Source organism: Epinephelus moara, chromosome 3 (genome assembly GCF_006386435.1).
Source record: "Epinephelus moara isolate mb chromosome 3, YSFRI_EMoa_1.0, whole genome shotgun sequence".
NCBI lineage: Eukaryota > Metazoa > Chordata > Actinopteri > Perciformes > Serranidae > Epinephelus > Epinephelus moara.
Window position 1 is genome coordinate 38,524,641 of NC_065508.1, and position 25,809 is coordinate 38,550,449.

A 25,809-nucleotide genomic window follows, 5' to 3' on the forward strand; every position below is an offset into this window, starting at 1 on the left:
GAGAGATATCCCTCCTTCTGTAAATCATGTCTGCTGTTGAATCTTTTCCTTGTTATCTTGTATTGCTTCTTCAATTTTTGTATATCTCTACAGGCCAAATTGATCGTGCCCAATAGCACAGCTGGGCTGATTATTGGCAAGGGCGGAGCCACAGTGAAAGCCGTAATGGAGCAGTCAGGGGCTTGGGTGCAGCTCTCCCAGAAGCCAGAGGGCATCAACCTGCAGGAGCGGGTAGTTACCATCAGTGGGGAGCCTGAACAGAACCGTAAGGCTGTGGAGATCATAGTGCAGAAGATCCAGGAGGACCCTCAGAGCAGCAGCTGCCTCAACATCAGCTATTCCAACGTCTCGGGGCCAGTGGCCAACTCCAACCCCACTGGCTCCCCCTACGCTAATACAGCCGAGGTGCTGCCCAATGCAGCCGCAGCAGCTGCCACTGCCTCCAGCCTTCTAGGCCAGGCTGGCTTGACAGGAATGGGCGCCTTCCCTGCCGCCATGTCCAGTTTCTCTGGCAATGATCTGCTGGCCATCACCTCAGCCCTCAACACGCTTGCTAGCTATGGCTACAACACTAACACCCTAGGTCTGGGCCTCAACCCTGCAGCTGCTTCTGGGGTCCTTGCTGCTGTAGCAGCTAGTGCTAACCCAGCTGCTGCTGCTGCAGCTAACCTACTGGCCTCCTATGCTAGTGATGCCTCCGGCAGTGCTGGCCACCCTGCTACAGGCCTTGGGGGGTTCTCGCTGGGTTCTCTAGCTGCTGCTACAGGGGCTTCCAATGGTTACCTAAATGCTTCATCCCCTCTGATGGCCTCTTCCCTATTGGCGACAGAGAAGCTTGCAGACGGGGCCAAGGACGTTGTTGAGATTGCTGTGCCCGAGAATCTGGTTGGTGCCATATTGGGGAAAGGAGGGAAAACGCTGGTAGAGTACCAGGAGCTAACAGGAGCCCGCATCCAGATCTCCAAAAAGGGAGAGTTCATTCCTGGTACTCGGAACCGTAAAGTTACCATAACAGGGTCGCCAGCCGCTACGCAAGCAGCACAGTATCTGATCAGCCAGCGGATCACTTACGAGCAGGGCGTGCGTGCTACCAACCCACAAAAGGTGGGCTAAAAGGAAAAAGAAGAGGAAAGAAGGAAAGGATGAAGACAGAGATAGAAGGGAATTGTGAGGGTCACGATGAATAGAAAAAAAGAAACGTCCAAATATCTGTTCAATATTTCAGTATCAAATGAAAGAATCACAAAGGAGGAGGTGGGGGAGACAACCAAGATAAGTGTGTGTGATATGTGAATGTGTTTTTAGGGCTGACGTCCTGATGTTTTTTAAAAGTTTGTGTCGAGTCCTTTTGACGATGGTGATCAGAGTAAGCTGAACTGGTCCACTGCCAAGCTGCAGATTCAAGGGTGAGGCCACAGGGTTTCACCCTCCTCCAAAACCTCATAGCTGTTTTCCTTTTTTTTTCTGTTGGGTTTTGTTGGTTTTAATTTCAGTTGCAAACCTCAGCTCCCGGTGAGTTGAGTGTGTCAGATGAAGTTCCAGCCAGCTGATAGAGCTGTTTTACAAACCTTGCTCTTTGTATATAATGCAGAAGGCATTGTTAACAGGGGAGAGGTTTTATGACAAGCACCTGGTCATCTCAGTCTATGGGGAAGCAATCTGAGTATAATTTCTTTAAGGAAATCATATCTATGTTGATATATGTTGAATTCTGGCTCATATCATAATTGAAGTTTCTAAATTTGGGTATTTTATCTTTTCATCCTTTATTTATTGACATGGTCTCATTTAAACACAAATAGATTATTTAAACCTGTGAATGCAGGTTGATCTGAATGTAAAAACAATATTAGCCTATTGCTATTTTTTATTTACAGGGATCAAATATTGTGTTGCAGTGAAAGAAATGTATAACTCAAACCCAGTCTGAACTTCACTGTTGCTGTCTGCAAGTATAGTTCAGGGGTTAAATAATCAATGTGAGAGGATAGAGGAGACACACAGGAATGTATGAATATATTTTACATGAACACACATATAATGCTCCCACAAACACTGAAATATATTTGCATATTCAGTCACAGCTACAAACACAGAAATATGTCGTTTAACCCTTTCTTGGTGCTATAGGACTAGGTTTATACTGTATCTTTACCATGAAATCAGAATCTCTCTGGCGACTGTTGTCTTGATCTAAAAAAAAGCTGATATGTCGTCCAGCCATTAGTAGCCCATTGGATCTGCCCCAGCCTCTCACCTAATGAAAAAGGATTGATTTCAGCCTTTCATGATGGAAAACAATCCAGTCTTAATATTCCAAGTCCATCCTCGCTCCCAAAGCTGGTCTTTTGTTTTTTTTGTTTGTTTGTTTGTTTTTTACTAAAAATTGGCCATACTCGAGATATTACCTGACATTATGTTTGCCTTAGTCACACCTTTGTAACTCCCAAGAATTAACTTAAAGCTCAGACTACCTTAAAGCAATGTCTAACCAGTTCAGTTGGCAAAGGGAACAAAGCACTACAAAAGCATTTTGATAAGAAAAGCTGTATGAACCAATATCTGTGAACAAAGAAACTATTGCCTTTACATTAAGGGTACCAAATAGTCAAGAGACACACACCAATGAAAGGGAAGTAGAATAAAAACACTTGAAAAGAAGGTTTGGACTCTCTTTTTTCTGTGAGCCATCCTTCCCAATTTGCATCAAGACAAAAAACAAACGATACTTCAGTTCATCCAGGCAGCCTGTTATTGTCCCCAAAACACGTTAACGCTCACTAACTGCGGGTGGAGCATGTAATAAACATCATGAAACGTTTTGGCATCATTGTCTTTTATGGGCAATTGTTTGTCTAATGCAGGGAGGCTAATTGTCTAGAGCATTTCCAAGCACTTGAAGATTACCTTGGCTTCCTTCTGTGCTGCTATCCATGGTGTTCATCCTGCGTACACTGGGTCTCTGAAGACTGCACTGTGAGACATAAAGAACACAATGTAAAGCATGTCTGTCCCTGCTGGGATGTGAGTATATTTTAATGTGAACATCTATGTCACATAAACAAGACATACCAATACTGACAGAAGGGATATATCCACAAGAACATTTATACTCCAGCGTCTTGTGATGTTTCTGTTTACCAGTACCATTGCACTGCACTTAAATTAGCGGGCGTTTTCTGATTAGCCAACCACAAATTATTCCCACTGCACTTTCCTGCACTGTATTCTCCAGTCCTATTTCGTCCACGTCCCCACTCTAAAGACATCTTTCAATTGTCCCCATCAACCCAAGCTCTATGATCAGCTTCCTGAATACACGGCTGTGAGGGTTGGTGCTGAGTAGTGTCCAAGAAAATCAGAACCACTCCCGTTTTTGAGGGGAAATACAATGAACAGCCTTTTCATTTTCATAATTCATGTTTGAAAGTAAATGGATATGAAAGTGTTTTAAACAACTCTTTGTGTCTGAACATTATGTGTGGAAATTGCAACAGTGAGCCTTTCTTCCTAACTGAAATCTCTCCTTTCACTACGTGTCTGGAAGGCTTCACAGTCATCCATAACTACAATCTGGCCACTAATAAAATCATAACATAAAGATAACTTTTTACTGCCCAAGATTTTAGCATATAATAAATAATAAGATACAAGCACAAAACAAGGGGATGTTTTATCAATGCAACTGGACTGCTTGACTGCAGAGAGCTCTCTGATCATTACATTGTGCCAAATAGGCTACTATTTCTCTCTGCCCCTCATTAACTTTCCTCTTTCTCTCAACATTTGATTCCCCTGCATGTTGCTGTTTCTCACCATTCTGAGATTCCTCCTGTGTCCTAATCCCTGTATGTGCTTCTTCCTACACTGTGCTCTCCCCCTCTTTCTCCTTCCTCCTGTCTTGTCTTCTCATGGGTGGTGTGTTGGGTGTGCTGGTGGTGGGAGTTATGCACTATAGGTCATAAGGGTATGAAAATATTTTCCCAGGCCGTAGAGCTCACAAGGCTAAAATGCACAGAAAACACCTGCCTCCAAAACTGTGACACCCACAAGACCAACCAGCAACGTTAGCTCAAAGTATCAAATTCCCTCTATAAGAAGAAACAGCAGGATTTAGAAAAGTTTCGACCGTGAACTATGGCCTTTTAAGGGAAGAGAAAGTGTTGTTTTTTTCTTCCAAAAGAAGGCAGATCTTGGTTGAATAGATATTCATACGTCAGCTGAACAAACTGAGCTCAAGTTTCAGCTTGTAAACAAAGCATAGGTAGGACAGAATGCATAAGATAGTGAGTAAGGTGGGAACTTGTTTGTGACCTCAAGCCGAAACAATGACATCCTTTATGCATATCCTCTTATCTGAAAATGACTAGAATTCATTTCTGTGGAATACAATATGTCATGTCATATGATCTATATGTACTTTATTGTAGCTATTCTAGTTTGTAGTCCAAATGCAGTCCAGCGTTGTCGATACAATGTGAACTATGTTATATTTGTGTGGATGATGAGAGTGCCAACTAAGCCTGATTAAGATTAGCTTCGCGATTTGTTTGTGCATTATGATGACTCATCATCAGCCGGTGGTGTCCATATTTCTGTCATTGATGATTTAGTTTGACAGTAAGAAAATGTAAAGAATATTGGAAGCAATATAGTAGCATGTTGTCCTGTTTTGTGTTTTATGTCTGTTGTATGAACCTTTGAAATTACTAAGATTTTGAATGAATAGGTTTACATGTACTTTTTGTAAGTTATGAAAATGCTGCTATTTGATAAGTAAACTATACAAAATATTTTAGTTGAAAAGATGTCTGGTCTGTTGATTAGAAACATGCTCTAAAAGGCTGGAGCATAAAACGAGGTGTATAGAATACTATACAGTATTGGTAAGATAGTAAAAGTAATAATAGACTCCATAGTACAACCTGTGCCAAACTAGACCTCCGCAGCTTCTGAAATTGTAGATGTGCGATCAAATGTTAGATATCAATAACTTGTTTAGAAGTGCTGATCAAGTGCCAATCAAACACTGTCTTTTAAGTTAAGAAAAGATAATCAAATACATTACTTAAGAAAACAAAGGACAAAGAACTTTTTGTGCATTGTTTTATCCCATAGGTACATAGAGTAAGAGTTAAAGATTGTGATTTTTATGGATCCATGTTGTTTTACACTCCATGCATCCCTTGTGTGTTTGTTTGACCTGTGGCTTAAGTACTGCTGTCTCACAAATGTCTCTATAGGCCAGCATGGACTAAGCATAACATGTTATAAGCATTCATAACATACCATTAACAATCAAAAATGTGTTTGTGGAGTTAGGTGTTATCTTTTTGCACGTCTTCTATTGCATGGTATCAAAGTAAATTATGGAGGAAAAAAAATTACAAAAATTTGCGAGGTGTCTCGCAACATTCAAAGACATAACGCTGCATGCAGTCAAATGTAAAGCACTTAAGTTTACTCGCCTCATGTTGAAAAAGTTGTTTTTTTATGTTGTGAGTTAGGAGGGAGCTCATTATTGTCATGTTGGCCCGAAAAAAAAGACACACACACACACACACACACACACACACACACACACACACACACACAAACCTCAGATCAAATTCTCATTAATCAAGTTCATGTCTCTACGCATCATCATAGAAGATATTTTGAGTTTTAGGTACAGTGAGGAGTATTAAAAATGTGAAACAAGCAAACGTGAAAATGTTATTCAGTGCATTGGCTCCTTGTGTTTTGCTTTGTTAGGATATCTGACATGCATTTCTTTTACAAACAGGTTGAACCTCATATAACCTGTCCCATGATGTTTTTAGATTTATTTTTTTTTACGTCACAGCTTGAAAGCCCAGATCTAATCTATGAATGTACCCATTTACTCTTTTTTTAAATTTCTGTCGAATGTTATCAGTCTTTAATGTAAATTCAGGGCAGGAATGTCAAATACATGTAGAGTTAATATCTATGTCAATAACAGATTTCAGCTATAGTCAGGTAGGCCTCACACGGCCATAGTCATGAACCACATTATGTTTTAACACAACTTCCGATTCGCTGTCAACATTATCTTGTTTGTTTGGTGTTGCATAAATGCACTTTACTGATCAGTGGGTCATATTGGGTGTGAAATGAAGTTTCAACAGTTCATTTCAAATTTTTTATTTGCTATTCTTTGTTGCTCTGATGTTACTTTTATTTATTTATTCCCTGATCCTGTTGGGTCTCATGAATGATGGAAAGGGCTGGAGTCTCAGACAAAATAGAAAAGTAGCACCTCTTTCCTCACTGGAAGGCCTCTCCTTCACATTCCCTTCAGCAGAGGTTTATGTCAATCACTGGACCAGGAGGGATTTGTACACTTTTGTCCTTTTGCATCCTCTTTTGCTTTAAATTACAATTTAAAATCGGTTTTCATTTCTCCAGCAAATTAGAATTGAAACACTGGGCTGAAGGTACTGAGGGATGCAAGCTCAAAGTCTGGCTGATATAACAGTCAGATCTGAGAGACATAATCGGCACCAGCAAAATGAAGATTGCCTCTGCCACCTCAACATGATAATAATCACAGAGGAAACCTATTAGACTTTGAGTAGTAAAGGCCTAGTTAAAAGAGTGATATTTCTCTCCTTATTTTGTCACAGACCCCTGTCGTTGCATTTACTGCTTCACATCTGAATGCCAAACGAATTATGGTATCATTCCAAAAGTTATGTTTGTTTTTAATTTCACTCCAAATGTGTCCTGGACGTTCATCCGCCCCCACGGAGCCCTTTCACAAGAAGGCTAGGACTGATTTTAAACACTACAAACTGGCTAAGACTGCTTGCTCCTCTCTTTAAACCTCTTCTCCCAGAGTGTCACTCTCTCAGCCTACATGACATCACGATTTGTGTTCCATCACAATGAGCATCTGCTACTGTGTCCACCCTTTAAACGGATTAAGGTATTTCTGAGCCCTTTCGTCTGAGAAAATACAGGATTCTTGCCAACCTGACATGAGGCCATTTTTGTCTTTGACCCTCTGAACCTCCCATGAACTTAGTTGACCTTCTCCATCCCCAAGAACTCATGTATGTGTTGGATATTTTACACCACTTTATCTGTCAAACTCTGCGAGACTGTTCTTTTGTTTTCTGGTTATCTGGACTATTCTGCAGGGTTGAATGCTTGCTTAGGTGTAAACTGAAGAAAGCATGCCAGTACCTTGCAATCATTTTCATGTCATTATAAACTTTCTTTCTGGGTTTGGTTTGACTTTGTTTAACCTCTGTTCTTTCCATCTCAGAAAAAAATGGACTGACAGCATAAGATCAAATATTCCAACCTAAGAAAGGTGATGTTTTGTTGATTGGGTACATTTCTCTTTGATATTAATGACAACGGTTCTGTCTTTCGTTCGTGATAAAGAGAATCTGTGAAAGTCCACAGTGTTAACTACCTAAAGGGCTTTCTAGGACAGCATTTATATGTCTTGTAAAATGAAAAAGTCCTCTGAATATATTCAGAAATGAGAGGAAAATGTCTTCTTGTGCCATTTTAGAAAAAGTGTGAAAGCTTTTTATGGCAAATATTTGTCAGCAAGAGTGCCAAATAATTCCATACTGAGCCAAAAGGCAGCCAGCCTACATAACTTAATGTTAGATCACTGGAATGGTTATGTCCCATTTCCACTCCCCTTGAAAAACATCACCCTAATTGTACGATGTTTGAGCTCATGCACCATTATTGTTATGCTGCCAGTCTGTTTTCTGCTTTTTTCAGAGAAACATCTCAGAAGCAGTATATTTTCTATATGATACACTGTTGATAAAAAAGACAACAGCTACTATGGTGAGGAAATGAGAGGATTTTAAAAGTGTCATTGTTTTTATTATTAGTTTATTTGAACATTATTCATTAATAGATTTAACGGTAATGACTATTTAATGTAACTGTAGTACTGTGTTTGTAAAAGAAATTCAGTGAGTTGTGTTTTATGACTCGTGGACTACCAGTGAAGTCAGCATTTCAGTGTTAATAATTGAATTGTTTTTTAAAGATTATTTTTGCGACGGCAACAAAGAGTCATTATAAATGTTCATTTTAACATCACTTGTCTTCTGTTCCTTTTATTCTCTACCTTGTCCCTCTATGCTGTCTCACTTGAGTGAAGGGTCGAGTGTTTATGTAATTGCAAACAACATGTTCTATGAATAGATCAATTTCTGGAGTGCTGCATCTGAGGATATTTTCAATGTGAACAATGACGCGGAAACAATGATCATATTGAGGAATCACAACAACAGTTCTGTGGTGAAAAGCGGCAAAATTTCACACCTGGTTTACATGAATTTATTTGAGAGTTGGTTTTATTGAGAGTCAGGTGTTAGATAATGGATACTACATTTACTACCTCATCATGTTATTCAGCTTAAAAAGGTTGCTTTGTTTCCATAGAGTGGCAGTGACTTTGGTCAGAGTCCATTTACAAACATGTTTCATGTAGTTAAGCTTTAAGGCCGGGGTCTATAACAGGGACCTCAGTGTTACTGCAGGGGGCTGCCAAATTACTGCTCAATAATTTCATTTGATTTTTAATTTAAAGCTTTTTTTTGTTTTTGTTTTAAATATTAAAATGTGCCTGAAAATACCCATTAACATTAATCCAAGATACTCTTAGCAAAAATGAATTGGCCTATTCATAATTCTCATGTAATCTACAATACACAACATTAATGATTCAATTAATGATACATTTTTGTTGAATCATTTGAGCTAGCTAACACTAAACAAGCCCCCAGGAGACAATACTACAGTATAAAAAAAATCCCCTGTGGCCCAATAAGCATTTTCCCCAGACCACTATTGTAATGGAGTTGTCTGTAAAACTGTTGACAGAACACCTCCAACTGCAAAAAAGCTCAATTATAAATCGTTCTATTCTAAATTTTTGATCCATGGAGGTTTCACATTTATAAAACTTTACTGGAGCCTAGAAAAGCATTTAAAAAATCTGTTGTGTCATCACAATGGCAAAGCGGGAACTTGCGGGTGGGGCCAGAGGGAGAAACACTACTGCACATATTCAGTGAGCCAAAGACCGCAGAAGTAAACCCAGAAGCTTGAAAACTTTTTTGGCGTGTGCGCCATGGATGTATTAATAAATCTGGATACGGCATCGGTGGCGGGGCTTCATTCATTTCTATGAAAGTTTCTCAGTGGTGCATAAAGCCAAAATCACTTTGTGTCCACCGTATGAAATTACCCAGATGATCATCGCTGCTTGCACATCATTGGGCCCATAGAGCAGGCGCACTAGAGACGGCATGCTTAACGTGGCAGAGCGGTCAACTTCTGCTGGCCAAGTGGTGGACTTCCAGTTAAGCACTCGGCCAACTTGAATGGGGATGAATATTTTAGACTTGGGTTGCAATGCTCAAAACAGTATCCACTGATTTTAAGACATTTCTTTCTCAATGTCAGTATATGGGAGCAAGTCTTTTTGGGCCCGATGGCATCACGTGACGGACCCTGGATATTACAGTACCACTGTTTTGGCACTATGAAAATTGGCTTCAAAGCCTGGTGCACTTCCTGGGGGCCTGGTATGCGCCAGACAAGCAATTCCAATGGTATGAATAGTTGCTATCTTGGGGTCTGGTATTTAGTTATTATTAAAATCTGAGACACCAAATCACTGTGCAGCAAGCAAATTTGCGAATCCTAGGACAGCGGAGGAATGACTTGCCCTACTCTCCCAATGATTGGCTAGTGCAAGTTGCCTTTGTTGGTTTGATTGGTCAGGTTTAGGCAAGAGGAGTGGGGTTTATTAGGGTTAGGGTAAGAATGTCAGGATAGGCCAGTCAGAGGCAGGGTAAGATAAAGCAATGCAGGCCATTCGGTCAATATCTTAGGATTCACAAATTTGCATGTGACAACTTTCCATAACTGCAAGATAAACTAGTTAGCTAACAGTTACATACTATAAACATATTGGCCAATTAGCTGTATTATTATTCCAATTATACCGATATTCTCGCGGGCCACAATGGATAATTTTGTAACTTTTCAAGCAAGAGATTTTTGTTTGTCTCTGTGATCACATTTTGATCACAGGTGATTTCACTGTAAAAGAAATGAATTATGAGAGTTCACAGGCCAAGTGAAGCCCAAGCCCCATTCACTCACACAGATATTGTGGTTGGAACTATGGTAGGAAAATCTGAGCAAAACTGTTCAAACAGACTGACTAAGATGTTGTTCCACCCTCAGGAGAATGACAGACGTGTCAGTCAAGCACAGTCTGTACACACCTACACATCCTGAGAAGAGGTTTTATTAGGTACATACCAAAAGTGGAAACACCTGTGTGTGTGTGTGTGTGTGTGTGTACTTGTACTTGCAACATAGTGAAGACGAATACATGTTTTTTACCAGCTGAGTGAGGACATTTTGGCAGGTACTCACTACTATAATGGCCTGGTTGAGGATTAAGACTTGATTTTCAGGTTCAGGATAGAATAAGGTTTAGGTTGGGGTTAAGGCCCAGACACATCAAACCAACTTCAGAGAACTAAAGGCAACAAAAGCCCCCTGCTGCATCTCCTCTCATGCTGTGTGTCAGCCAAAAGGCTGCACGTGACTTCAACCAGCATGTACGGTCCACAGTTGCATTAGTGGAAATAACTCTCCACAACAGCAGATGGCAGTAGCCTGTAATAGTCATCCAAAAAGGGAAACCAGAAGACCGTCTTGACGCCAGTTAGCACATTAACAACACAATCTAATGTTGAAAGAACAGAGCATATTTACTGTGCACCAGTGAACAATAACACAAACCATCAAGAAGCATTTCTGCTAAAGAGCTCAATAGCAAAAGAAAAATAATCCTACCTTATATAACAAGTTTGGTTAGGTGTCACTCCCTCTTGACATAAGCTCGTTGTTTCCTTTACTCACTTCGGTTTCTCTTCTTGTATGCTGAACTTCCAATCAGAGTGATTTCATAAATATAGTGTTAATGAGGTGATCCCTGCTGTTTGGTTGGAATACTACTTGAACCAGATTGACACCAGATTATTGGTGCACAATTTTAGTCACTGAATGCAAACTCTGTATGAGCTCTGAGCACAGTCCCGATTACCTGCATATTGAATAAGAGTCAAGTTAGTGGGTACAATTCAAATTTCTGCAACATGTCAGACTGCAGTCACTTTTATGTAATGACATCCATGCACCATCCAGCACACAGCAATTCCTCCTACACTGTTTGTTCATACCCAGCAAATACTTCCCTAATCTTCTGAGCTCAGCTCCACAAGCAAGGAAGATGACATCACAAACACATGTACAGGGCTATAGCTACAGCGACCTGTATACTGAGGTCGTGTCCACAGTTTTTTTCTGGTAATATGTGTTGTCTTATTGACCTGATCTGCAGTCAAATTTTTATAACTGACAGTGGTATACAATGGTGGATTCATTAAAGGGGGGTCCCAATGTGTTTTAGACTTAGTATGTTTAAATTCGATCTCATTTGGACCAAAAAAAGATGTGAAATCAAGGGATTTTTTTGTAGTTGTTTCAGCATTCAACTCTCATATGAACATAAAAACACTGAGTACACATTTACAACCATTTTTCTTGAAATTCCTTGAAATATGAAAATATATTGTGGCAAGCTTAGGATTCTCAATGCAAGAATAAGGCAAAGAGATAAACTCTGAACCAGAAAGTGCTCTTCATTTCACCTCAGCACAATTTAATGTTAGACACTAATATCCACTATGTATATGACTTAACTCATGGTGCACAGTGTCTTTTACCACAACATTAACTAATTAACTATAACCTATTAGAACCATTTTAAAATATGTGAACATTAATCACTGTGTAATAGGTAATGTGAGTGATTTAGAACACATTTAAACACAGTTTTCTTCAGCTTATGACCTTAAACACATTGTCTTATGATGTGCTGGAAAACTCCACCTATTTAGCCCCAACAAGCAACAATATGTTAGGTGCACAAAGATAGTGTTGTTTATGGCCTTACACTAATTAGGTGAAATCGGCCTTATAAGTTTTGGTCAAATTAACTCAAAACTCAAAAATTGTTGACTAAATATAGAAAAATGATGTCAAGCTCACAAGGGATGAGTTTTTGTGTCAAGTGAACATAAAGTTTTTATGTAATTTTGACAATCCAGGGCACATGTGTAAACATTACATACAAATTTTGATGACATTTCAGATGGATTGGGGTTAACAGTGACTGCATAGAGGAGAACATTTTAAAAAGTGAAATTAGAATTAAACATGTGAACAAGGAGATGTGCAGAAAAATCAAATTCATACCCTGTTTTTAGAGTATGGTCAAAATAATCTGCAAGAGAAAAAATGTTCACAACAGTGCTCTCAATATTTCTAAAATTCTGAATAAAACATGAACATTCAGTCACAACTGAGTATCCACTTCTAATGAGAACACAGTTACAGCATTTCCCTCTTTTCTCTAACTACTCTGGGTTTCCAGAACTCAGAGACAGAAGTTTTTTTTAAATTGGATTTAGATACCTTTGGAAAATTATTAAATTCCCACCTGGATGCTTATAGTATTCAGTGAAAGGGACACAACAGCAGATGGAGTTGCCTCATGAAAAGCTTGCATGTAGCTTGCATAACAATTATCAGAATGACTAACTTACTTGCAAATATGGCCTGACAATTAGGGATATAACTGCATGAGTAAGTCATTAAAAATAGTAACCACCCTGAGGTCACTAGCATTTGGGCAATTACATGTTGCCGATCTGAATTTATGAACTCCTCTCTCTAATCCCCTATACTGTAGTTCATTCCTCCTAATGCCATGACATCACAGAGATATTTTGAACTCTTCAAATATCTGTCATCCAGTTTAGTGTATCTATGAAAACAACATGTTCAGTTTTAATTTTTATTTTAAAACCTCTTTCAGTATCTGCTTTAATCGTTATGTCCTATCTGATTTTGTTTAGCACTTTAAACCACCAGGCACCTCCCCAACACTGTAAAGGCAAGAAACTCATCTGACATTGTCCTTTATGCAAAGATAGATTGAAATCATAATTACAAATTTTCTGCATATCTCAACCCATCCTATGTCTCATTTTTACCTTGAACTGAGGTGTAAAACCCTGCAGCAGTATACATTTAAGGCACATTTAATTCCTGCTGTGAGAGAGAGTAGCAATGGGCTTGAATGATAAAATTGCGTTGTCAAGGTAACAAGTTGTTCTGAAGACTGCAAATATGTCGTACTGGGGATGCTCCTATACAATATTTCAACCTGCAGCCTCTGTAGCACTGAACTGCAACAGCTCTGGATTTCACTCCCTCAAAGTCAGGCAGGTAATTGCAGATGTAATATGGTTTGCATTCATAATTCAGAGATATTTAATAGCCAGTCTGTCTTCATCAGTGTTATTGAAATTATTTCTCTGCAAATCTTTGCAAAACCAAATCATAGCTGTCGGAGACCTTGAGGTGGCACAGTGATTTCTTTCAAATGATGAATGAGGAAAAAGGTGGGGACTGCCAGAGAATAGAGATACACTGAGGCACCCTTTAACATGGCTCCTGATGTAACCATGGATACCTCTATTTCATGGATGGAGTAATTTTAGCTGGAGTGGGATCTGAAGGACAGATATCACTGTTTCTGCACTGCACATCATATATTATCACATCTTAAATATCAGGTTACACTCCAGATATATTGAAACACAGTAGTAAACATCAGTTGTGAAAATCAAGCCCATGGTTTGGCAGATTATATGCCAGCGGGTGAAGAACATTCAATTTTAGGAAAATTGCAGAGTTGAGGTCAGGAGGAGAGGTGAAGCAAACACGAAAAACTGAATCATGATCACTGTCATACCTGTGACTGAGCTAAGAAATGCTTACAGATTCTTTATGATTCCACATGAGATTCTGAGGGGGAGAAACTGAAGAGATGTTTTGAAATTGAACATTATTTGATATGTTGTTCATGGACATGCTGCAGCTGTATATATGAATCCTATTAATGTGTGTGGTGAGAGTGGAGGATAGTAGTACTAAGACTTATCAGCTGAAGAGAGCACAGTCGAAGTGTCTGCACTGTCAAGGCAACCATGATAGTGCCGGCCATGAGGGATTAAGCGGAGATGTAGCTATGATAAAAACAGAGCAGCACTGAGACAAACTCAGACACTGTCTCCAAGTCAAAAACAAGAGACTCAATTGTCAGAGTGTCAGGGACTCAGAACATTTGACTGGATAATGTCACTTTGTTTGGCGATTGCCATGATTTTATGTAAGGTATGGTTGTTATTTCTGATGGGGGAGGGGTGGTGCAAAAAGGGGGAGGCATGTCAAAGAATTTTCTAGGCACAGGGGAGGGACTTGTGTTTTTTAGGTTGGCTTAGGGGAGGGGCATACAAATATAAATGGTAATATTTTGTATTTATTTTACTCCCAATTTTTAAAGAAAACATGCATGGGTGGTAACATTATTTAAATTAGCCTACATCCTTTATCATAGCCAGACACTGTAAAAATAGAAATTATTGTTAGATTTTCAAATTTATGATGGTCTTTGGACACTTCTTGTGCTTCTGTAAAATAATAATTAAAAAAAACCAAATACACACAACTAAATCTAAACTTAAAGGAGAAGTCTGGTATTTTGCACTTTGAGCCCCATTTCTGGGTTGTTTATGATGAAATAGAGTGGTTAAGACAACAATAGTGATGATTACTCATTTTCGGAGAATTGGGCTTTCCCCTGCCTGGCTTAACACTGCTGCCTATGACCATGTGTGAATCTTTCCCAAAACCATCCTAAACGTTCATTTTCAAAGCCATGAAACTCACCGAGTGGTCAGTGGTGTTCGTTGATGTTCTGACATAAAAATCGTAGCAAACTGTGGTTTCCATGATGATTTATTTGACATTTTGTCTAATACATTGGTTTTCTATAGGAAGCCTCATTGTCCGTTTGTAGTAATCCGCCACCAGAAACGGAAAGGGGGTTGTTTACGACAAGGTTGTAGTCACTGTAGTCTTTTAGAAAAAAAGATCTGTAATAAGTTTAAACAACTGCACAATGGATTACTCGCTTGTAAACAACCTTCGCAGTACAATGCCTTTGCCAGCCTTCTTCTTCTGCTTCTTTTCTGTGTCCCATTACATTGCAATGGTTTCCTGCTGGTTGGCGACACCCACTTAAAGGAGCATTATCACCATCAAGTGGGCTGGAGTATATAACGCTTCAGGGTCAAACGAATGATCAAGCGAAACTTTACACACGGGTGTGAGGCAGCTGAAAAAATAGTTCCACAATCGAGATGAATAGCGAAAACATGGATGGAAACCACAGTTTGCTATGATTTTTATGTCAGAACATCAACGAACACCACTGACCACTCGGTGAGATTGATGGCTTTGAAAACCAACGTTTAGGGTGTTTTTTTGGAAAGATATACACATGGCCATAGACATGTGTAAATCTGCCTGTTAAGCCAGGCAGGGGAGAGCCAGATTCTCCGAAAATGAGTAATCATCACTATTTTGGTCTTAGCCAGTCTATTTCACCATAAACCCAGAAATGGGGCTCAAAGTGCAAAATACCGGACTTCTCCTTTAAAATAGTGATCTTCATCATTACTTCATCCAATGTCTCATTTAACATTTGGCCAAAAATAAAGAGTTTGCATAACTAACCATCATGCAAGAGGGGAAATGCAAGACATTTTTCATCAGGATTTTATCTTCATCTTTTAACTTTTAACTTTAAAACATCAAAGGTTGAGTTTTGAAAATCTAATGACTAATTTATGGTGGAGGGAGGGTCATGCATTTTCCGCCAGTCACTCAGAGGCTCAAGGACAAATGCCTATAGCTTTGGGAAGGGTAAAAAAAAAAAAAAAAAAGTCACACCCCACCCGCCCTCCTCCTCTGATAGATAAAGAACAGTCCCTAAAATCTAGGAATAAACAAAGTGAAACTGTACCAGGATACCTTCTTTTAGCAACATTAGTGGGTAGAGATTTTCAGAATATTCTAAACACACATATATCAGGTTAGTTTGTTGAGTGATTTGTGAAAAAAATGCAAGTTTGGATGCAAACCGCTGTGTGTCACAAAAAATGAAATGAAATAAAATAAAAAAAGGCAGACAGAGCTTTAAAGGCATGACTAAAATGCAGTAGTGCAGACAGAGTGGTTCACATCAGCAAAAGATAACAATGACTAATCGAGCTAATCGTTGACAGAGCTACATTTATGTAAATAACTTGTATCTATTTTTGCATGCTGAATGCAAAAACAGTCATGTGTTTGCCTTAACTCAGATCTGTCAAATGCTCTCTGACTCCACCTGCTGATTTTATTCAGCCCTTACACACACGCACGCGCACGCACGCATGCACACACACACACACACACACACACACACACACACACACACACACACACACACACACACACACACACACACACTGTCATGTTAAAATCTGCATGTCCAAAGACCATAATTTTTCATGGTTGTAGTGTCAGTTTGGATGCAGCACGGTGAACAAATACTGTAGTTTCTGTCCATCAGCTCTGTAGCTCGTGTTCAATACCAAATTGAGCCAGTGAAACCTGAGGGGGCGCTGTTCTGTGGCTGAACCTCCTGGCCTGTGTAGAGCTGTGGCAGGAATGGCAGCTGATTTAAGCCAACATTTGATCTTTGTGCCAGTATTCATATCACTCACATTAAACCATTTCCGTGCCAGTTGGCCACAGATTTCAGTAATATGTTCAGGACAGTTTGCTTGTTTCTGATATATCATGCTGTAAATATTACAAACTGATTAACTGTATGCACCGATTTCTTCTTGTGGCTTAATTTCATTTATTTATTTGGGGCATTTTTGAGCTTCTCCTAGTGGGTCGGCAGTCAATAGATGATGGGACAGAGAGAAGAGGAATGATGTGACAGAGAGACCAAAGCAGTTTTCCTTGATATTAGTTCCCCTGGCAGTTTGGCACAATATATTATAAGTATGGGGTAATCATTGCTTATATGATCCAATTATCAGAGAATAGGATTTTGTCAAAATAAATGAAAACACAATTTTCTCTCCGTTCTCATTAAGCTCTGTTTAATTATGCAATGTGGTGTGCTATCATTTTTAAACATGCCCCAAGTCCCTTGGCAAATCTTCAGAGGGATTGTTAGGGTTGTTTTTAACAGCGCTCCAGTTCCTCTATGAAATTGTAAAACTGCCATGAAAACATTCTTCTCCTCAGAAATCTTTCATTTATATATGCAGCAAAGTAAAACTGACCGTTGTATAGCAGGGGAAATCACTATATATTTTGGAGGGAAAAAAACACAGAAGCTCTGCTAAAGCTCCAGAAGGCCTCAGCTGTCACTCTAGAGTCCTCCAGATGATGTTTTTCTGTAGGCCAATGTGGAAGTTAGCATCGCCCTGGTTCCCTCGTCAAAAGGCCTATGGGATTTTCCCATTGGATTTTGGATTATTGCAGAAAATAAGCTCTGTGGCATAGAAACGTTTATGATACTTGGTTTTGTTTAGTGCGTTTGTTTAGTAACTTCACAAATGAACACCACTTTCATGATTTTCTAAGAGTAAATGCAATTGCCAGAAGTAAAAAGCAAATGCTAGTGTAAGCTACGTGGGTGTGTAAGAAGGAATAAAACGGTGCAAAAATGCTCTGGGTTTTCATCATAACTTTAGTGAAGTCCGAACACAGATCAGTCAGCCATTACACCTGTTTAATCCCCCTGTGAGCTGTATTCTCTCTCTCCTTCTGTCTCCTTTTAACCAAACCACAAGAACTCCCTGCTGCCTCAACACCCTGCCTGACCAGTGGAAATACCTGACACCAGAACATCTTCATTACTGCAAAAACTAAGTATGTGTTAACAAGATGCTTCATATAAATTCAATAGTATACTAAACCTAAGTCTGTACTATTATGTTTACATCATACAAGTCACTCTTACATTAGGCTAAACAAAGTACACTGCAGTCACATAACCTAACGTCACCACTATAACAAGACTGTAGAGTCATGTTCAGCACAGTTCACAGTAGGGTATTTACTGACATATTTTATGTCAGGGAACAAAACGTAAAAGTCTCTTCAGCGTGTGTAAGCCACAGACCCTATTTCAGGCATTTAACCCATTCAACCCATTAAAAAAAACACTAACTCTGAGATGAGGAAACCCGGGATGGAAAAATGTTAATTTCCAGGTTGTAGGACTCATTCCTGGGCACCTCTATAGCAGTCACTTAGGTAATATCTGAAACTCTGGCATACTTTATACTTTTATTACTGGAATAGATGCACAATACAAAGAGTTATTTAGGAACAGAAAATAGCATTGGATAAGTAATGTTCAGTTACACTGTAACCTTGGTTCTCTGAGTGAGGAAATTATCTCCCCACCCAGTAGTTATATTGTAACTATGGGAATTATCCCCATCTGGGGTAATCGATGTGGAAAATTAATAATCTTTAAGACACACCACTTTACGTGGCTGGCATGCGCCAGGTTATAAAAGCCCACCTTACGCATGCACCCACTGATTAACATTGATTGGAACGGGTACCGAGCGGCCTTGAGCCTGGGGAGATAATCTCCTCCCTCAGAGAACCAGGTTACAATGTAACCAAACATTCTCTATTGTATCGAGATTATCTCCCCACCCAGTACTTCTATCATAACTTTGGCATACCGTGACGTATTCGAATGAGATGTCCCTGCCACCAGGTGCATTAACAACAGAAAATTCCCAATAGGTGTTGTCATAACCCGGCTCAAAGTCAATGACAAAAACGGAGAGACACAGTGCGAACTCAAATACAAAAGTATATTTATTTAAGTAAAGCAACGTAAATAAACATAATGCAGGTATGGGTGTGTTAGTCAGTGTGATCAGTAGTGTACATGTGGATGTGTGGAGCATGCGAGGTGTGGTGTTGTGGAGATAACCTAAAAGAAATAGAAAAGCCAAACAAAAGTACAGGCGCTGGCGAAGAGTCGAAAGAGAGCGAGGCGTCAGCCAGCATTGTTTATATCCGTCCACACACCTGGCCCAGGTGCTCGTGATCCGGATAATGAATCGATCAGCTGATGACCTCCGGGGAAAGACAAAACAACATGTCACCAATTACTTCATCACAACAGCATGACAACCCACTGAACCAACCAACGCAGCCAAGCAGGGGCCGTCACAGTGTGTATACGAAACAGCATTCATATATACGCATGCAGTGGCGTGCACAGACTTTTTGAAGGGCAGGGGCGAAAAAAAAAAAAAGGGAACATACAGCGCGTTCTCGCCACTGAAGAGGGCACTAAGTTCCTAACTAACTAGACAGACTACTCAAGTTAGTTTGTAGTTAGGATCAGCATCCACGAGAACTGTGTAGATTCAACGTTGGACTGTGAAGAACACACTGAGACATGGGTGTATGAAGGAAATAAATCCCTGGGGGGGTCTGGGGGTCCTCCCCCAGAACATTTTCAATTAAGTTGATGCCATTTCCTGTATTCTAGTGCATTTTAACACCATATTAGCACCAGATAATCCAAACTGGTTCTGTGAGATATAGTTCTGGCTCAATATAGATCAAAAAAGGGCCCAACATAAAAGTCATTGCAACTGTAATGTTTCATAGTATTTCTTGGTCCTAATAGTCTTCTGGAGTTTAGTGTGTTTTTACCACCCAAGAGGGCAGTTTATCATGTTTTAACCAGCCAAGAGGGAAGTTTAGTGTGTTTTTTCCACCCAGGAGGGCACTTTAGCACGCGCTTTGGCTCCCAAGAGGCCACTTTAGCGTGCGTTTTGGCTCCAAAGAGGGCACTTTAGCGTGCGTTTTGGCTCCCAGGAGGGCACTTTAGCATGCATTTTGGCTCCCAAGAGGGCACTTTAGTGAGCGTTTTTCAATACAATACAATTGAATCGTTTCAGCAAAAGCTAAGGTATGGCAATGACATGACGTCACAGAGCTACTGATGATGGAGTTTCAAAAATATGAACTGATATAAAACTTCACTTTGGTCTTTGACCTGTCAGAAGTGCATACTATGCTATTGAAAACTGTTTCAAAGGACATGAAGCTGTTTCTCACATTCATAATACCTCATGTCTGCATGTAATGCATGACTTGGTGAGAGCAGTGAAAACATCGGACCTATTTCGGCGCATATTTCAGCACCACGGACAGGGAGCGGACGTTTAATTATCATTAGTCATGTGTTTAACTTCACAGAAAATAAAAAAAAGAAATTAATTACAAGCTAATTTCTAGAAGATAACCAAGGGGCTCGGTGTATGAAACACAGTAAAACAAAGGCCAATTTGGTACAATACTGTATAGGCGAATTTATTGGAGTGTCTCCAGAGACCGAAAATACAAGCTTAACATGCCGACATGAAGAAAAAACCCCACATACAATCAGACAGGCTTCAAGACATCATTTAGACAGGCTCTCTACAGCAGCAGAGCAAAATGCTTTTACAACACATAGAAACCGTATTTTTCCAAATAGCAGCCCGGGCGTTTATTTCACAAAATCGATTTTGACCCCAGGTGTTTAAAAGAACCAGGGGCTATTTGCTCAAGGCTTTTTTTTTTTTTTTTTTTGCACCGACCTGCACCAGGCCGTTATTTGGTTACAGTTCCTGTCCAGTATGTTTTTTAGTGCAAAAATACTGTATAATGTAGGGGTGAGTTCGTGTACAAAAATCTCTACAACATTTAGAGTGGGTCATTTTTTTCGTGTACACGTGTACACGGGTTTCACCGCCGGGTGGTGCTATTGCATTATACCAGTAAAGCCCCAGTTATCCAAATACCAACCGAACGAGCCATTTAACCAACAGTTACAGGCCGCCACACCGAAATATCGCCATTCCGACGGTCCGCCATCCCGAATTTTGGTCCCTGAGTCCTGACAGTAAGCTATGGCGAGCCTGTAGAAGCTGTATTCCCCATGCATGTCAGTGGTTTTCACCGGGGACGCACGTGAGTAATTCAGGCTGACATTACCTGTTTTTCAGCGAACTCTTTTGGTAATTTTGTTAAAAGGCATGGCATACAGGTCCACAGTAATTTATTATTATTATTATTATTATTATTATTATTGGGTCTTATAAAAGTGGGCTACAATGAGTACCGGGCCATCAAATCACAGCATCCGTGGTGAGAGGACACGGAATTGTGTGTAGGTGATCACGGATATTTGATGTGGGAAAGATGTAGCCAGATGTAGGCCTATTACCTGTTTTAGATACGTGGCTGTCTGTCCGTCCGTCCGTCCGTCCGTCCATCCGTGCACCACTTCACCACCGACTCGTGCGTAAAAGCGCAAACAGTCCCGGGACAGCCATGAGGCAATGAATGAGGAAATTATCGTCCGCGCGTTTAATCGGACCGGTGTTTAATACGCAAAATGGGGTCAAACCCCCAGCGGCTATTAGGTGCCCGGCGGCTATTTGCCACCGGGCGACTATTTGGAAATATATGTAACTCACATAACTCATAACTCACGGAGGAGCGAAGTGGCGAAGTGGTGAAGAGTTTGATTCAATAACACTCGTATTCACTGATGAGCATATTATTGACCTATTTAAGTGCAATACAATGAAAACAACCAGCCAGTGCGCCTTGAGTAATGACTACAGAACCTCTCTCCTTTTTTCCCTCCCGATTCCAAGGTATGGCAGCTGCCATACCTTGCCATACCTAAATGACGCCTGTGGCCTCATGTGACTCTAACAACTCCAATGACCACCCTTGCAGCAGGAGTTTCGACCGTTGGTGACACACCATTGGAGCACTAACGAACCAGTGACATCATTGGCCTTGTGAAGACCTCCTCACAGGTTAAATACCTGGGTTTTTCCACACCAGTTTGTCAGACTAGTTCCAGCCTAGTCAGACAAGCACGAACTGATGAAGCCTCTTGGATAAGAGGTGAAACGTCTTCTAAGACAAAAACGAGTTGTTCAGTTGCGTTCGATTCAATTGCCTTGAGATAAACAAATGTACAACATCTTGTGCATTCAACAGTCGGTGACACTGTCAGACACTGTGTGCCAATGTACCGATGCTGAGGTGCCAGATGCAACTATAAGCACGACCAACCCCGCCAGATGCAGGGGTTGGGTGCAGGAAGACCGCTCAGTTGGCCAGCCTGACATCCACTGACAATAATATATGACATCACCCTGGCTTGGTAAGACGCATCCCCAGCTCAGGGGCATGGAATTACATGGCCGATTGTCTAGTGGCACTCAGCACACGCTCCCCAAAAGAGGTGCCAGCAGTCACATTCAAGCAGTAAAATCTGGCAGATGTGGATGGACTTGACCATGTAGCAGCTGCACAGACCTCAGAGAGGGTGGCACCCCGCCACAAGACCCACGAGGTAGCTACACCTCGTTATGAGTGTGCCCATGCACCCATCGGTACTGGCATGCCAGCCCCTCTGTAAGCCTGTTGAATTGTCTCCACGACCCAATGAGACAGCCTAGTCTTCGACACCGGCTGGCACTGGGCCTTAAAGCAGACAAAGAATTGGTCTGTCTTTCTAAACGCTGCAGTGCACTGGACATAGACCTTCAGAACTCTAACAGGACAAAGATTTGAGTCTTCTTGACCCTCACTACCGTCCTTCGAGGGGTTGTAGGGTTGCAACTCCATAGACTGATTCAAATGAAAGTCTGTGAGTATTTTTGGCAGGAATGCAGGGTTTGGATGCAACATGACACCAGTGTCATCCGGCAGAAAACGACAACAGCTCTTATCCACTGACAGAGCGTGCAGTTCCCCCAGTCCTTTGGCTGATGTCACTGCCAAGAGAAAAAACACTTTAAGAGACAGCCACTTAATTCTGACTCCAGAATTAAGGTTAAGGTTCCTGCTGCAGGGCAGCCAACACCTGACCCAGGTCCCACTGTGGAATGGCTGGCCTCCTGGTGTTGGGTGCAAGCCTCTGTGCACCCTTCAGGAACTGAGAGATGAGGCTACAGTCACCATCTGCAAGCCTATTATCCCCTGTACAAGCAGCCTTGATAGCTGCCAGCATGCCTCTAAGGGCCCCCTGCGCCTGACTCAGAAGGTCCCTCCAGACAGGGAGCTCCAATGGCCTCCTGGCCAGGAAAGGCACCACCTCCGAGAACCATGTCACGTGGGGCCAGTTCGGGGCCACCAGGATCAGCTGCACTTACTCCTTCTGAACACTCTGCAGCAGATTTGGGAGAAGAGTGAACGGCAGAAATGCATACAGCAGGCCTTTAGGCCACTGGTGTGCCATGGCGTTGATGCCCAGGGGAGGGGGAGTCCCACCCCATGGAAAAGAACAGTGGGCAATTGTCCCTTGTTGTGAACAGGTTGGCCACTGCTCTGCCGAAGTGGTGCCAGATCTCCCCGACCACCTCCTGGTGCAGCCCCCAGTCCCCTGGACTTGGGCCTCCCCTGGAGAATAGGTCTGCCCTCTGGTTTACCAATCCGGGCACGTGCATGGTCCTGAGGGACAGGAACCGTGTCCATGCCTAGTTCCACAGCCTATGTGCTATTCTGCAGAGGTTTGCGGAGCCAAGGCTCCCTTGCCTGTTGACATATGCTGCTGCCACTGTGCTGTTGGATCTTACTAGCACGTGACGGCCTTGCAGACTTGGGAGAAAATGCTGGAGGGCCAGGTGAATGGCTTTCAGTTCTAGAGCACTGATATGATGGCCCTTCCAGTGGGCGCTCCAGACCCCACTGGTGCCCCTGCCCTTGTGGAGTGTGCCCCAAGCCTCCGTAGAGAGCAACTGGCGACGCAGTACTACACCATGCATACTCCCCCTCGAGATGTTGGCTGGGCACTGCCACCACCTGAGGTCCACACAAAGCTGCACGGTGACGAGCACCACTGCCTGCAACTGTCTCTGCGGACAGAGCCCCAGGCTGAAGAGATGCCTCTGGACTGGATGCATGTGTAGAAGAGCCAATGGCACCACTTGCACTGAGGCTGCCATGAGACCCCTGAGGCGGAGACACGGCCGCCACCTGACCCTGGCACCCAGCCAAAAATGAGAGAGGCAGGTCCTGGTTGAAACCTGCCTCTCCTATGACAGCATCACCAACCCAGCTCTGGCATCCAGTCTCTAGCCTGCACAGGCCACCCACTTTGGGTGGCCTGTGCAGGCTAGAGAAAACGATAATAAACTGAAAACGATACCCCTGGGTAGGGTGACCATATTTTGATTTCCAAAAAAGAGGACTTTCGGCCGGCCACGACATAGCCTACTTAAATGATACTCGCAGTTTACTCAAAGATGCCTTATCATTTTGATATATTTAAAATTTATATGTATGGATAGAAAATTCAGTTATATTACAAAATAATATCTCTCAAAGACAGAAATTCAGATAGGCCCCAATAGGGGACTAGTGTTGTCACGATACCAAAATCTTTGTTTCGGTACCAATACCAATATGAATTTCGATACTTTTCGATACTCTTTGGTACTTTTCCTACGGAAAAGTCCTTTTGGATAAAAACCTTTAGAACAATAAATAGTAGGGGTGTAACGGTACCAAAAAAATCATGGTTCGGTAAGTACCTCGGTACGGACGTCACGGTTTGGTAACTCAAATGTCCCACCAAGGTTGTGTTGTCTCGTGTTGTCTCCCTTTGCGAGGCAGACTTTCTCTTGTTTTTTTTCACATGCGCCAGCTGCGAATGTTGATACAGGTGTTGTCATACACACCACTTGTGCAATCTGTGCTCCAATAGGAACAAGAAAGGCGTTTGTGTGCATAAATGAGTAAAATAAATTAACTAAATTAATGAATTGAATCAATTTCAAAGTACCGGTATTTTCCGAATGCAGTATAGTACCATTTGGAATACTCTAGTACGGCGTTACTATTTTAGTACCGGTATACTGTGCAACACTATAGTGGACACATACACACACTAGAGTGTGGCGATCCAAGCCCGATGGTACCCGACAGGTCGGGCCAGGTTTGGTCAAAAATGTAGCTATAAATTGTATTCGGGCTCGGGTCGGATTCGGTCAGCTTTCAGTGAAAATGTAGTGTAAAAATAAATAAAATCCTATTGTCTGTCCTGTTTATTGCTTGGGCACTGTTATTTACGTGACAACACCTGAACATAACACACACAGACACACATTGGCTGTTGTTTCTGTTTCTGCCCTTGCTGGAAGTCTCGGACCTCCAGCCGCCCGCCTCCGCCTTGATTAAACACTGAAAATAAAATAAAAGAGGGAGACAGGCTTTTCCTATTTTATCTTATTTTGTTTTATTTCTCCCTCTCCTCTCGCTGGAAGCGTCGGACCTCCCGCCTCCCGCTCCCGTCTCCCGCTCCCGTCTCAAACACGGAGGTCTCCCTCTCCGCTGAGCACGCCCGGCCGGTTAAATAGCCTGCAACCGTAACAACTGTGTGACACAAACTCAGTGCTTTGGTCATTAAATAATGTCGGGCTCGGTTTGGGTTCGGACAGAAATATGCGGCCCATGCCGCACTCTAACACACACACACACAAACACACGGAAAACCCCCCGGATGCCCCGGACAGGACTTGAAAAGTGGACATGTCTGGGCAAAAGAGGACGTTTGGTCAGCCTACCCCTGGGTCATTGTTGAAACAACACAGGGGTCTGTCCCCAGAGCCTCCTATGCCGTCTAAGGGCAAGGGAAGGCTGGGGGTGATGACATGTCAGGACTGAGCCATGGGCTTGGGTGGCCCCTGGCCCCTG

At 41.7% G+C, this 25,809-nt stretch overlaps 1 protein-coding gene across 2 annotated transcripts in view; it reads left to right on the top strand.

Moving 5' to 3' along the window:
* Nucleotides 1-5,598, top strand: part of nova1 (NOVA alternative splicing regulator 1) — a 32,670-nt gene extending 27,072 nt beyond the window's left edge. For both annotated transcript variants that reach the window (XM_050035755.1, XM_050035765.1), the window contains exon 4: nt 94-5,598. In XM_050035755.1, coding sequence (XP_049891712.1) covers nt 94-1,113 — 1,020 coding nt within the window. In that variant the 3' untranslated portion in view covers nt 1,114-5,598. The remainder of the gene's footprint in view (nt 1-93) is intronic.
* The last annotated feature ends 20,211 nt before the right edge of the window (nt 5,599-25,809 follow it).